The sequence below is a fragment of the Passer montanus genome, unplaced genomic scaffold (genome assembly GCF_014805655.1).
Source record: "Passer montanus isolate IOZ18808 unplaced genomic scaffold, ASM1480565v1 scaffold62, whole genome shotgun sequence".
NCBI lineage: Eukaryota > Metazoa > Chordata > Aves > Passeriformes > Passeridae > Passer > Passer montanus.
Genome location: NW_024371260.1, coordinates 3,259,988 through 3,273,412, shown reverse-complemented (window position 1 = coordinate 3,273,412; position 13,425 = coordinate 3,259,988). Strand labels below are relative to the sequence as shown.

Here is a 13,425-nt window from a genome sequence, read left to right as displayed (position 1 = left end):
TGTAACCAAGTTTCTCACTGCAGGTTTGCAGGTTGGAGATTTTTGTTGTTTTTAGAGGGGTTCACATCAAACTGATGTGGAAATGGGAGGGGAGGAAAGGATCATTCCCCTTGAACACGGGTTGCAGAGCAGCGTGTGGAGCATCCTTGTGGCTGTGCACTTGGGATGGCCTCTGCTCTGTCCTGGCCCAGGAGGCTGGAACAGCACCAGCCTCCAGCACTGAGGTGGGTGACACCAGGAGAGGTGGGTGACCTCAGGCTGGGGACCTGTGCCAGGACACACACCAGCACAGGGGGGAGCTGCCAGGGGTCTGTGTTAATGCCAGCACAGAGACTCACGGGAGCGTTAACTGGAGCAGACAGTGAGTATGCAATTAGTAGCTACAAACGCCGACTCAGACACACAGCTCTGCCCTGACACAAGTTTTGGCCATTCCTAAACGTTCCTGTGGACAGCTGACAGGCAGTCATGGAGTTAGTTCAGCAAATGGTCCAAAGCCAGGCTCAGGTTACACAACTGGCCCCAGCCACCAGTGACAAATCATCATCTCTCCTGTGGGATGTTGTAGCTGCCAGGTAGGGACACTGCTACACCTGCCTGGGGCAAAACGAGGTCAAAACAGGGTCGGGCAGGAGCTCTGTCTCAGTCAAAACACCAGCTCTGGGATTTACAGGGTTTTCCATGGCTCAAAGGGTTCAGGATTATTTTTTGTTTTCCTTTTTCTTGTTCCTCTGATGGGCTGGGGAAGCCCCAGCTCTGGTGCCACACCTGGAACCAGCACCAGAGTGTGGCAGCAGCAGAGGCTGATGCTCTGGGCACTCACAGGTATTTCCAGCATCCCCTCCATGCTTTTTCTGACAGCTTTTGCCTGACCTGGGCTATTTCATTCCACACTTCCCTTAATAAAAATGTCCTGGGCTCAGCTCCCTTATTTCAGCCTCTTTCATTTTAAAAATTAGCAGGGGAAGAGGTGAGACCAGATTAAACCTCCCTGAGCTGCAGCGGGGTGTCCCTGCTGGCTCCATGGGATATGGGGTGTTCCACTGAGAACCCCAGCTGTGTTCTCTGTGTTAGGTGGAAAATCTCCCTGAGCTCTGGCCTGGGGATCTTTGATCTCTGTTGTTTCTGAGAGTCTGGAGGAAGCAGCTGAGATTGGTTGTAGGTTTTTGGGACTGGTTGTGATTTTTATCAAGGTCTGAGCAATAGCTACCTCCAAAGGAACATCAAGGGGGCAGGAATGACAGGCATCAATCCTGGGAACACATGTTCTCTTGTGAGGGGTTGGGGCACAGGTTTCCCTTCCTCCAAAACTCTTTTGGTTTTGCTTTTCAGACCAACAGCTGCGGGAAACAAGTGGTAAGAACAGATCTCCCCAAAGCATTTACCTCTATGGATAGGTTCTGCAGGTGGTAAATATTCTGTAACCCTTGTGAGGTGAAATAGTCGATGCAGTTTGGACACCCCAATCCTGTTAAAAAACTGCAGAGAAAGTTTGGAAAATAAAGTGGCATTAAGTTCTCATGAACAACAGCTGTGTCCCATCTCTGTGGGACAGACCATGTCAGGTGGGGGATGTAGAGAGCTCCATGGGTGCTCCACTGGCACTAAGGTCAAAGCACAGTGTGGGGTTGTGTTCATTCCCAAAAGTACACATGTTTTTCTCCTGATTGTCTGAGATTTTGGCTCAGGAACTCATATAATATGAGGGAGCTCAAGCTGCTGGGGAGGGGGATCAGGACACAACACAGCCTCTGCCCTGTGTGGGTGCTGGCCCAAGGTCTGTCAAAACATCCATGGTCTTTTTAAAGGCTAAAACATTAAAAACCTGCAGAGCTATTAATGCATTTCTGATAGAAATAAGCCACATGGACCCATTTCCAGGTGTTGCTGGAAGGAGAAGGGGGAAGCTCACAAAGCTACATGCTATTGGACATGTAGGACAAAACCCTCTTTAGGATGCACTTAATTTCTAATTGATCAGGGATGGATTCCCAGGGAGGTGTATGAGGGCAGTGGGGGTTCCTGACTGATTGGTAGCTGGGTTGTGGCTGCTGAGGTGAGAGGAGCAGCAGTGATTTCTCAGTTGGGGCCAGTGGCCAGTTGACCAGTTGCCAGACAGATGGGAAGGTTAGAGCGAGGGGCACAGCAAGGAGCAGAGGACAAGGCAGGCAGGACACCAGGTGCCTTCCCTACCTGACGAGGCTGGGGTCGGCGTTGTAGGGTGGAGGGGGGGTGCAGTGTGACCCGGACACCATGGACTGGGAGGAGTGGCCCCCGTTCATTTCTCCATTGGTCTGCATGGGGTGGCTGTTCAGCATTCCAGGTCCTGGGCAGTGGCAACAAATGCACTCGTTAGACACCACCCAGACCTGATAACCTGTGGGAACCCAGGGCACAGGGAATATTTCTCTGTCTGCTCTGAGGGGTCCTCACCCCCAGAGAAGCACTGGCTTTGACCCTCACCCATGGAGAAAGCTTCCAGGACTTCAAGATAGACTAGAGTCTACAAAAGTGTGAAATAGATTATAGAGAGTGGTAAAGAATGTCACTTGGGTGAGAAAGTTAGGTTTTGGGATTTTTAGTATGTTGTAGATGGAGGCAAGATAGAGGGCATTGGGCATTGTCCCAAGCTTCTTCTTCATCTACTCCATTTTGTGTAGTGCTGGTGGCACAGGGTGATTGGTCAAGGAAAGCCACAGTTTTAGATTACGTGGACAGACAAGGGATGAGTTGTTGGTAGATAGGTAAAAATAAAGTGCAATTTAAAAGTTAATTAGATGGGGCAAACTTTAAAAGACCTTGAAATGGTACATCTGTAGGCATTTTGTGGTGTGCAAAGTCTGGTGTAGATGGCATGCTGAAGTGTTGCTAAGATAATAATAAACAACTAGCTGAAAACCAAAAAAGCAGTTCATCTCCTTTTCCTGACACAGAACTGCTCCAAAAGGGTTTCCCCTGATAGAAAAACCCGCAGGGAGGGGCTCAGGAATCAATAAATCAATAATAACCCCCACTCCTGGGCAGGGAGAGCCCTGTGCCCAGCCTGCTGACAGAGGACGTACCCATGGGGCCCAGGCTGGGCGCAGAACTGGAGCCGTGTTGGGCAGGCTGCCCCACCAGCTGGTTCACAGAGGGCAGCTTGTTGATTCCTCCGCCGTGGACTTTATTCATGGGGGAAAGCACGGGGCCGTAGGAGGAAGGCGTCTGCAGCTGGCTCCTGTTTGGGGTGGGAACACTCTGGTCAGACTGGGGTGAGTGGGATGGAGCTGCCCTGCTCTGGCCTGCAGCTCCCTCCCAGCCCATTCTACGAGGGTGCTCAGGGGCTGTGGGGGTCTTGAGGGGCTGGGGGGATTGTAGGGGCCTCAGGGACTGTGGCAGTCTCGGGAACTGTGAGAGTTTCAAGAGCTGCAGGGGTCTTGAGGAGCTTCAGGGCCCTGGGGGACTGTGGGCATCTTAGGGATGATGGAGGCCTCAGTGATGGTGGAGGTCTCAGAACTGTGGGGGTCTCAGGAGGCTGCAGGGGCCTGGAGGATTGGGGGTTCTCAGGAACTGTGGGGGCCTCAGGGATTGGGGGGTCTCTGGGGCTGTGAGGGTCTCCAGGGCTGTGGGAGTCTCAGTGGCTGTGAGAATCTCAGGGGCTTTGAGGGTCTCAGGAGTTGTGGGGGTCTTGAGGGCTGTGGGGCTCTCAGGGCCTATGGGGGTCTTGGGGCCTGTGAGGGTCTCAGTGGCTGTGAGAGTCTCAGGGGATGTGGGGGTCTCAGGGCCTATGGAGGTCTCAGGGTCTATGGGGGTCTCAGGGTCTATGGGGGTCTCAGGGTCTATGGGCATCTCAGGGGCTCTAAGGGTCTCAGGAACTGTGAGGGTCTCAGGGGCTGTTGGGATCTCGAGGGCTGTGAGGTCTCGGGGGCTGTGGGGGTCTTGGGATCTGGGGCAGGACTCACTGCCTCGGCAGGAGCTGCTGCTGCTGCTGCCTGTAGGAATCCACCAGCTGCTGCGGGACCAGCTCCACCAGCTCCAGGCTCTCCTTTATCTTCATCAGGATCTCAAAGTTCTCCCGGCCTCGCACCTGGAGGAGGGAACAAGACCAGGACTTTTCTTTACTCCCATCCCGCCTGGCCAGTTCCTCGTGCTCCCTTTTTTCCACCCAGACCGACTGTCACTGTTGCCAGGGACTGTTTGGGATGCCTCAATCCCTTGGACATGTGTGTCCATGGATTATTTTGCTCCTATTCCCAAGGTCCCTGCTGTCCTACAGGAGCCTGTGCAGCCCCAACCTGCCTGACATCCCCTCCCCAAGGTGCTTCTGGCAGAGGGGACAGTGTCACCGCTGTCCCAAGAGGATTTCTGACCCCATTGAAGCTCACTCACACTTACAGGCACGTAGTACATCTCCTCCTCCCCGTGCCTCCGTTTCTTAACGCCGGTGCCCAGCGCTGGGATGCCCTGGGGGCTCTGCTTGAAGGCTGGGAAGGAGAGGGGAAGAGAATTGTAGAGTCGTGGGAGACAGGACGTGGCAAGGAGCGCCTCAAGCTGTGCAGGATGCTAAAACCATTCCCTTGGGCCTGGCATGGGAGTGTCCCTTTGTTATTTTCAATAATGAATAAATATATCCAGCCATGAGAGCCATGCCCAGGCATCTTTGGGCTCTGTGAGGAGCAGGGCAGGGTCCGATTTATGAGATTTAGTGGAGAAAGGTCAAAGCATCATCCCTGAGTGTGGATTTGAGCCCAAACTTGTGGAGGGCAGGGGTTTCGGGTGCCCGGAGCCCCCCACCCCTGCCAGGGGACTCACTGCGCTTGTTGGCGTTGCCGTTCTTGGCCGTGCTCTCGTTCAGGGCCTGCTGCTCTCGGAAATGATCCTCGTCGGCTTTCCTGTCCCTGCCAGGACAGGCACAGATCCGCCCCTCAAAGGATCTCCTGCCCAGCACCTGGCCGCTGGGAGAACAGCACAGTCAGTGGCTCTGCTTCCCCTTGGGAAGGACATGGGGCTTGGTCCGGGCAGAAACCACATCAGCGACCCTCAGCAAGCAACGGAGCCCCTGAGTGAAGAGCAGCCAGCTCCTGGGGCAGAGGAAGGCTCCAGCTCCCTGGTCCCTCCGTGCCATCCCCTCTCCAAGCTGGCAGAGGGGAGCATCGCTGTGCAACGAGCTGGGGCTGCCCCAGCCCATTCCCTGGGGATGCTCCCTGCAGGGCAGGGTTCCTTCCCCAGCCCTCCCGCGGTGGGAAGGATGCCCAACCCTGCTCCCACAGCCACTCACTCTCTCGTCTCCAGGGTGATGATGATGAGGATGGGCCTCCTGTTCATCCCTCCCACGCAGCTGCTGTTGCACATGAAGTTGTACAGGATGGTGGTGAACTCGGTCCCCACCTGCCCGGGAGGGGAGAGCAGGTGCTGAGTGGGGAATGATGGGGGGAGGCAGGCTGGGATCCCCAAGGAGTGAAGAAGAGGAGGGGAGGCAGGCTGGGATCACCCGGGAGTGAAGAAGAGGAGGGGAGGAAGGCTGGGATCCCCCGGGAGTGAGGTAAAGGAAGGGAGGAAGGCTGGGATCCCCAGGGAGTGAAGAAGAGGAGGGAAGACAGGCTGGACTGGGATCCCTGGGGAGTGAAGAATCAGGGCTGGACCCTCTGGCACAGGGCTGGTGCTCTGGCAGGGTGAGCAGGGGAACATTGGGGATGGTCCCAGCTGGAAAAAGGGGACTGTACAAGGACTGTGGGGACAACCAGGGAAGGAGTGGGGGGATGTCCTGTTACACCCCACTTCCCAAGACCAGGCTGCTCTGGCACTTGCAGGTTCTGGAGCGTAGCTGCCACCAGTGCTGGGGATGAGCACAGCGTGGTCTTAGATGTAGGGGGGGAAAAGGGCCAAGCAGCCCAAACCAGGGAAGCAGGGGCTGGTCCTTCTCCCTGCCACGAGCAGCCAGGTACCTGTGGGGGCTCGTAGGGCACCATCACGCTCTGCCGCCCCGTCACCGGGTCATCCACGTACTGGGACAGGTTGTTGCCTTCCACCCGGATGAGGTGGCTGGCAGGAGCTGACTGGCCTGCAGGGAAAACCTCCAGTTAGAGCCATGGCTGCCCAGGGCACTCATCCTGACCACACAAGTGCTGTGACACAAGGGACATGCAGCCCCCGGAGCCCTCACCGTCATTGAAGTCACGGCCCAGCTCGTGGTTGGGGCAGCGTTTCACCACCTCGGTGACGTGCTCTGCCTTCTTGTAGACAGGCATGGCCCGGATGATGGTGCCCGGGGGTGGCGAGGTGGACACTTTGATCTGGATGGGGCATGTCTTGGCGATCTGACAGTAGAGCTTCTTCAGCAGCGGGGAGTACTGGAAAACAGGAGACATCCCTCAGGTGAGCATCCCTGGTGGGGTGGAGAGTGCTGCCCTGTCCAAGCTCGGCTTCCTCTGCTGCTCTGGTGCAAAGGCAGGGCTTCTTTCTTTTCCCTTTCCCCTGGAAACATTGAAATCTGACAGTTTCACCTACACTATGTTTCCACGTAAACCAGATAGAGCCACGTCTTGGGGCAGGGAAGGGTTTCCTAGATGGGGAAGAGCTCTGGCAGAGCGGGCACCACTGCACTGAGACAGAGGGAATCTCACTGGAAAACAGGAGATGTCCCTCAGGTGAGCATCCCTGGTGGGGTGGAGGTGCTTCCCTGTACAACCTCAGCTTCCTCTGCTGCTCTGGTGCAAAGGCAGATTTCTTTCTCTTCCCTTTCCCCGGAAATGCTGAAATCTGACAATTTCACCCACACTATGTGGTAGCTGCTTTCCACATAAATCAGATACAGCCACCTCTTGGGGCAGGGAAGGGTTTTGCAGATGGGAAAAGGTTCTGGCAGAGCAGGCACCACTGCACTGAGACAGAGGGAATCTCACTGGAAATCAGTTTGTGCATCACTCAGCCCGTTTTGGAAACATTCCCAGGTCTGTCCTCATACATGGAGCACTCAGGGCACTGACACACCACAGCCTGAGGAAATCATGCTTGGTGCCATTAGAAGTGTCACAGCTGATTAGGCAGGACCTGGGAGTTTAGTTCTGACACAGTTTAGTTCTGGGATTTTCCTGATTCTGACTCAATCCTTTGCAGCAGAAATTGTTCATGGAGAGGACAGGGTAGGGACAGGATGGGGACTACAGCCCGGGCTGGCTGTGGGAGGAGGATGCTCTGTGGCAGCTGGAGGCACTGCCAGCAGTCACTCCTGAGTAGAAAATGGTGTGTGGCCACCAAATTCCTCCCCGTGAGGGCACAGTGGGGTTTGCTTGGTGGCAAACTTGTCTCACAAGCCCCTTGGATGGGGGAAGCTCTGGGGGCTGCAGTGTGTGCCCCTCCAGAGCAGACTTGGAGAAGGAGAGCCTGTCCTTCACCTTCCAGGTGTGGGGATGTGCAATTCTGCAATTTTCTTCCACCTCAGCCGTGCCATGCTGTTTTCCATCTTGCAAGGAATGTGTTTGCTATACACCAGCCCACCCCTGTGCTTGGAGCAGCCCGTCCCTGCATGGCAGGGCATGTTCCTGCTCCAGGTATTTTATCTCATCCCCACAACACAGCGCCCGATGCCAAAAAAATACCACCGTGCAGAGAGTCTGTGGGGATGTTAAAGCTTGTCCTGAGCCATCCAAATACAGGTGTGCCGAGGGGAGGCTCTGCTCTCCCCGTGCCAGGCAGCTCCTGAGCTGGGGCTGCCCAAAACAGGGGCTCAGCACAGGGCTGGAGGGTGTTCAGGGGCTGACAGTGATGGCTCAGTCCCTGCTTTTCCTGGCTATGAGCATGTCCCAGTGCAGCTGTGGATCAGGCAGGAAGGATTTTTGTCTCCCAGTCCCTCTGTCCTGGCTGCAGGAGTAGATCCACCCGTGGCTGAGCAAGCTGCTCCCACCACCAGGACAGGGACAGGGCAAATAACAGAAAACATTGCCAGGTTTGTCTCATTTAGGTGGTCTCTGTGGAAGTTCTGAGAAGACATAAAGGGCAGAGGATCCGCCAAGGCAAACAGCAGCAGCTCCTCCAGCACTGCACTGGTGGCCAGCTGCAGGGACCAGCTCAGTGGGGTATCCTGGGTGGCCCAAGATCAGAACCTGCTCAGTGCTGAGGGAGCAGGAAGATGCTTTGGTCACTGGAGGGTGGTGCCTGAGAGCTGTAACATGCACTTGAACCTGAGAACAAGAATTAATCCTTATTTTTGTAGGCACTTGGACTCACCCAACAAGAGAGGATGCTTGGAAACCCCTACTGAAATCCCAAAATTTTGTACTCATACCGGATGATGCTGACTACACCTTGACTCCATGGCCAGGTTCGCTTCCTGGGTGTGATCCTGCATCCCCAGCAGGGATTCTCAGGGATCAGGCCTGAGCTGGAAGTGTGGGCTCCACTCACAGTGTGGTGACTCTGCTCTGCCTGGCTGGAAACTCCCATGTGGCTACAGCCCAGGGGACCCACTCACCCACCACGATGGGGTTCAACACCCTCCTTCAGAGGAGCCACCATGGCAAAACAAGGGTTATTTGGAGGGGGCTCTTCCTTGCCAGGTGTTAAAATACTGACAACTCCTGTCAAAGGATCTTTTCATGTAGACATTCCCGGGCAGCCCTCAACATGCCTGGGAACTATAACTGCTCTGGAAGAGCAGAGGTGCATTATGGCAAGTTCTTTGGTAACAAATTCTCTCATTATACCATGTTATGACATGGATAAATCTCTGTTAAATAGCAGAGTGATGCCCTGCAGGGGGAAGGCAGCCTCTCCGTGCAGACTTGCCTCTGCTGATAACCTTATCGTGTCCCAACAGCTCCGGGATCGCCTTCAAAGATCCCTCCACAATAACAAACTATTCTTTTAAGGAACTCCCTGCTGATAATTCTGGGCAAGAAAAGTCCAGGCTGTGCCCTGGGTGGCTGCGCTCCTGATTCCTCCCCCTGTGGAGCCATCCTGTGCCACACCTCCAGCTGCAGCCAGGGCTGAGAGGTCCCACAGACCCAGGGTGCTCATGGCCACCAGGACAGCCAGCATTGTGGTTTTGGGATGCCAGCTGCATCCCCAGCTTGGCAATGCACATTCTCTATAGGGGACACCAAAATCTGCACTATGCAGAATGTCCCTGGGCACACACCTCTCTTCTCCATTATTTGTATTTGATAATTATCGGCCCCAAGCACATCTCTGCTGGGCTGGGCAGCAGAGCCTGAGGTCCTGGCACCTCCCAGCACAGCCATACCCTGCCCAGCACCCTGAAAGGACCACAGGCACCATGTGCTCCTCAAATGTGACATGAGGCAGTGGCAGAGCAGAACCCAGAGATCAAAATGCTGGGATTTGATCTCAAACCAGTATGGCTGCCTCACTGCTTGGCTCTCTGTGCCATGGCTGTGTTCCTGTCACCTGCACAGGGGAACCTCAGTCTGTTCACCCACATCCTTCCCATTCTGCAGTGTTTAGACAAACTGACCTCTCAGGACTGGCCACATGTGGCAGCTGGGTCACAGACAAAGCTCAGGTCACTTGAACTGTGGCCAGATTGCTGCCGGGCATAGGAACAACATTTTGGGGCACCTGAACCCCTTCCTGGCATGTCCCGACCTCAGCTCCAGGATTCCTTTCACACCTACAAAGAAGCCAGGGTATGTTCTGCCCTGGGCATCTCCTGTCTGTGTCCCCACACCCTGCTCTACTCTGGGGATCACTGGTGTCTGTCTCCACGGTTACATTAGGACTCAGGTCACCTCTGTTCCTGGAAAACATTGGAAACTCTGTTATTGAGTATTACCATGTGTTTGGGGAACACAAAAGGTTTCTGTGGCTTGTGGAGGCTGGGTTGCTTGAACCAGCACAGAGCAGCAGCAGCACTGACAGTCTCCCCTGGAGCCTATGGAAACACACAGAACCTCTATTCCTTTGGGATTTCCTGCAGCTTCCAGTGTTGCCCTCAATTCTGGGCTGATACTGTGATGTCAGCTCTGTCTCTGTCCCTTCCCTACTACTGCTGTCTGTCCAGAGCACGAGGAATAAGCCAAAAAATGGAAAAGCCAAATTATTTAACTCCTAGCAGCCTATCATCTCTGAGCTCTGTTTCCCCAGGAGCTTGGTACCACAAAGGGCCTTTGGATGTGTTTGAAATGCAGCTGCTTTTTGGGTGAGGTGAGACCATGCTGCACCACTGCCAGATGGAACAGGACATAAACCAGTCACCCCATGGTGCCACCGGCCACTGTGAGGCTTCACCATGGTTATCCTGCTGCTGCTGCCCCAAGGAAATGTCCTGGACACCACAAGATTCCACTGAGTAAATGCCCCACAATGGCTCGTGGATGCAGTGCTGACGTGGAACCTCAGCATCCATCACTGCCCACCCTGAGAGAGGACCAGGAGATAGCTCCAGAGGCCGCCACTGCTCAGCCCTGGGGCTACCTCCCCATGCAGGAAATGAGCAGGGAGAGGTGGTTTTCCCCATGGATGCTGACAGCTTCACACAAAAAATAACCTGAGTCCTCTGCTGGAAAGACTTCCTGGTGAAGTCCATCTCGCCCGGCCGTCCCTGGGCAGCAGAACCGCTAGGAGGATGTGTCCCAACAGATTTGGAGCTGATAAAATCTTATTTATCTTCAACTGTTGACACCTAAGCGTCTAGACTTGCCTGTTGGGGAAGGCGCAGCCAAGGCCTCCTTTTCCTCTAGAAGGAAATGATTTGCTCAACAATTGCTTTTTCCACAAATCCTCCCCTCCTCCTCCTCCTCTTCTCCTACATTCCAGGCTTCTCATTAGCTTTACTCAAGACGTGTCCAGGACTGCAGTCAATGGATCCCCAATAAAGCCACTGGCCTGGCAAGGCAGAGAGAAGAAAAGTGCTGCCTCCGGCTGCTAATTTCCTTGCACTCCCCAGCAAGCAGCTGCAGAGCTGCATCCTGGGACAGGTTGGGGCAGATCGCAGGCGAGAGGTGATAATAACGTGTCTGTCATCTTCCCCAGACATGTAGCATCTTGCAAACCGCAAATACCGTTAACCGGCTCGGACGAATCTGTTACGGCAGATCCTGGAAGACGTGCCGGCGGCACAGCTAATTTTTTTTTTTTTGCTCTGTCTAATTTTTTTTTAATAACTATTTTTTAATCACTGGCCTGTAAACTCCTCACTGAGCTGGAAATTCCTCCCCGAGCTACTTTGTTGCTCATTTACTATGAGCCAGGTTTGAGTACGACTGGTGTCTGAGAGGAGAGGGGAGTGTCCAGCGCGGCCTGAGGTACCTGTCCAGCACACAGGTGGGCTGAACAGGGGGGATATTGCCCTGGGGATGGCTGTAAGAGGTACCCCGGTGCCCTGTGCCTCCAGTCCCTGCATCACAGTGGTGATGGGTTGAAGTGATGGCCATAGGGATGCCCCAAAACCCATCTCCCTACATCTCCATTTCCTATGCTACAATAATGATGGATTGAAGTGATGGCCATAGGGATGCCCCAAAAGCCATCTCCCTACATCTCCATTCCCTGTGCTACAATAATGATGGGCTGGGGTGATGGCCATAAAGGATGCCTAACATTCACCTCCCTGTGCCTCCAGTCCCTACACCACAGCAATGATGGGCTGGGGTGATGGCCATAAAGGATACCCCCAAACCCATGTCTCTGTGTCTCCATTCCCTGAGCCACAATAATGATGGACTGGGGTGATGGCCATAAAGGATACCCCAAAAGCCATTTCTCCATGTCTCCATTCCCTGTGCCACAATAATGATGGATTGGGGTGGTGGCCATAAGGGATGCCCAACACTCACCTCCCTGTGGTCCCAGTACCATGGCAGTAATGCCTTGGGGTGACACCAAGCCACCACCAGCTGTGTCCAGCACAGAGGGTCTCAAGGCACTCAGCAGAGCCCCCGATCACCCCAGCCATCATCAGCTCTGTCCCCCACAGGTCCCCCAGCCCTACAGACTGCTGATGTCTCAGGGCCTGCAGCAGAGCAGCACAGGGAGGCTCCCTGTGCTCCAGCCTGTGTTGTTCTACCTTAATTAGCATGCCATTACTGCTAATTAAAATTCCTTGGTTCATCCCCAAAGGACTCCTCTCCCTGCCCTCCCCAGTGAGCACATCCTTAAAATAACTTCCAGCGGGGATCTCTCTCACTCACTGCTGATCCAGCGCTCGCACAATGAGGGTTTAATCTCTTCTGGTAGCTCTGACTCCCTCTGTGTGGTGGATACTCAGATTCCCCCGACCAAGCCAGCCCAGAGCTCCCTCCCACTCAAAAAAGGAAGCCACAAATCCAGCAAGGAGATTACTTCACACTGCCAAGGATGCAGGGAGCAGGCTGGGAGGAGAGGGAAGGGAAAAGGAGGCTGAGTTGGCCTTGGGAATTGCTGCTGGGAAGGAAATGTGAAAACCAGCACAGCAAGAGCAGGATTTAGGGGGAAAGCACCGGCTCTGGAGCATCCCAGGAGGGCTGTGCCATGCAGGAGGAGCTGCTCCTCTGCTCTCTCTCAGCCACTGCCTGGGGTGGGCACAGGCAGTGTGTGGGTTTGCCAAGGGCACACCAGCATCCTTTCCCCTCCTGTGCAGCAGCGACCAGGGCTCCCAGCCCTGTCCCACCTCTCCTGCCAGGGAGCTTTGCCTTCCCCAAGCAGCAGCACTGCCAGGAAGCCATTCCCTTGACCTGTGCATACCAGACACGTTCAAGATAGTGGAACTGATAGCGGGATCGTGTTGGAACATCACACACCGAATTCCTTTGCCTTTTTTCTTAATTCCATTGTGTCTGGAGCTCCTGGAGCCTCATCCACACCCTGAGAGAGCTGGTGGAAAGCCTCCAGTGGCTGGCTTCGATGGGCTCTGGAGCAGGCTGGTGCTGAGGTTGCTTTCCTACTTCTGGCACACCAAAATATCCACATTTATCTGCACAGCTACTCAGGGTGTCCTCAGCTGTTCCAGCCCAAATCATCTCCAGGGCATGGCTGTTGGACAGCAGCCTCCCTGGAATATGGGAAGGTGCCAGAGAGAGTTTGCAGAGGGGGTTCAGAGATGCTCCTGAAGTATTTTCCCTCCTCTTCATATCTGCCTCTACCCCAAAAAACAGACAGTGACCAGCAGAGCAGAACCTGCCTCCCACACACCAGTTACACCCATCCTCCTCCTTCAGTCAGGACCAGAGAAAACATTTCAGCTCCCCAGTGCTGATGCTCCAGCTGCAAGATCTATCAAGCAAGTGGAACCAGTATCTCCCAGTGGCTGAGCACTGGGGTGCAGCCTGGTTTGCTGTGGGTGACTGCTGGACAGCCACCCACGGCAGCAGGAGCAGCTCTCCCCCTGCCCAGCCTTCCCCTCGCAGGCTTTTTTCTCCCTGAAACATCAACCAGAGCCTGGGTTTGGTTCAACCCCTGCATGGCTGTGTCAGAGGGTCCGGGCAGAGGAGATGGACAAACCTGCTCGGCGGT

At 54.7% G+C, this 13,425-nt stretch overlaps 1 protein-coding gene across 3 annotated transcripts in view; it reads right to left on the bottom strand.

The window, feature by feature from the left end:
• The window catches only part of TP73 (tumor protein p73), a 30,509-nt gene that overhangs the window by 2,865 nt on the left and 14,219 nt on the right, over positions 1-13,425 (bottom strand). For 2 of the 3 annotated variants that reach the window (XM_039727804.1, XM_039727803.1), the window contains exons 5-13: positions 6,143-6,329; positions 5,925-6,040; positions 5,258-5,367; positions 4,792-4,934; positions 4,375-4,463; positions 3,942-4,066; positions 3,063-3,217; positions 2,194-2,326; positions 1,386-1,479 (exon numbers count right to left, since the gene is read on the bottom strand). In XM_039727804.1, the coding sequence (XP_039583738.1) occupies positions 1,386-1,479; positions 2,194-2,326; positions 3,063-3,217; positions 3,942-4,066; positions 4,375-4,463; positions 4,792-4,934; positions 5,258-5,367; positions 5,925-6,040; positions 6,143-6,329 (1,152 nt within the window). The remainder of the gene's footprint in view (positions 1-1,385; positions 1,480-2,193; positions 2,327-3,062; positions 3,218-3,941; positions 4,067-4,374; positions 4,464-4,791; positions 4,935-5,257; positions 5,368-5,924; positions 6,041-6,142; positions 6,330-13,425) is intronic. The other variant, XM_039727805.1, reaches the window with a different exon arrangement.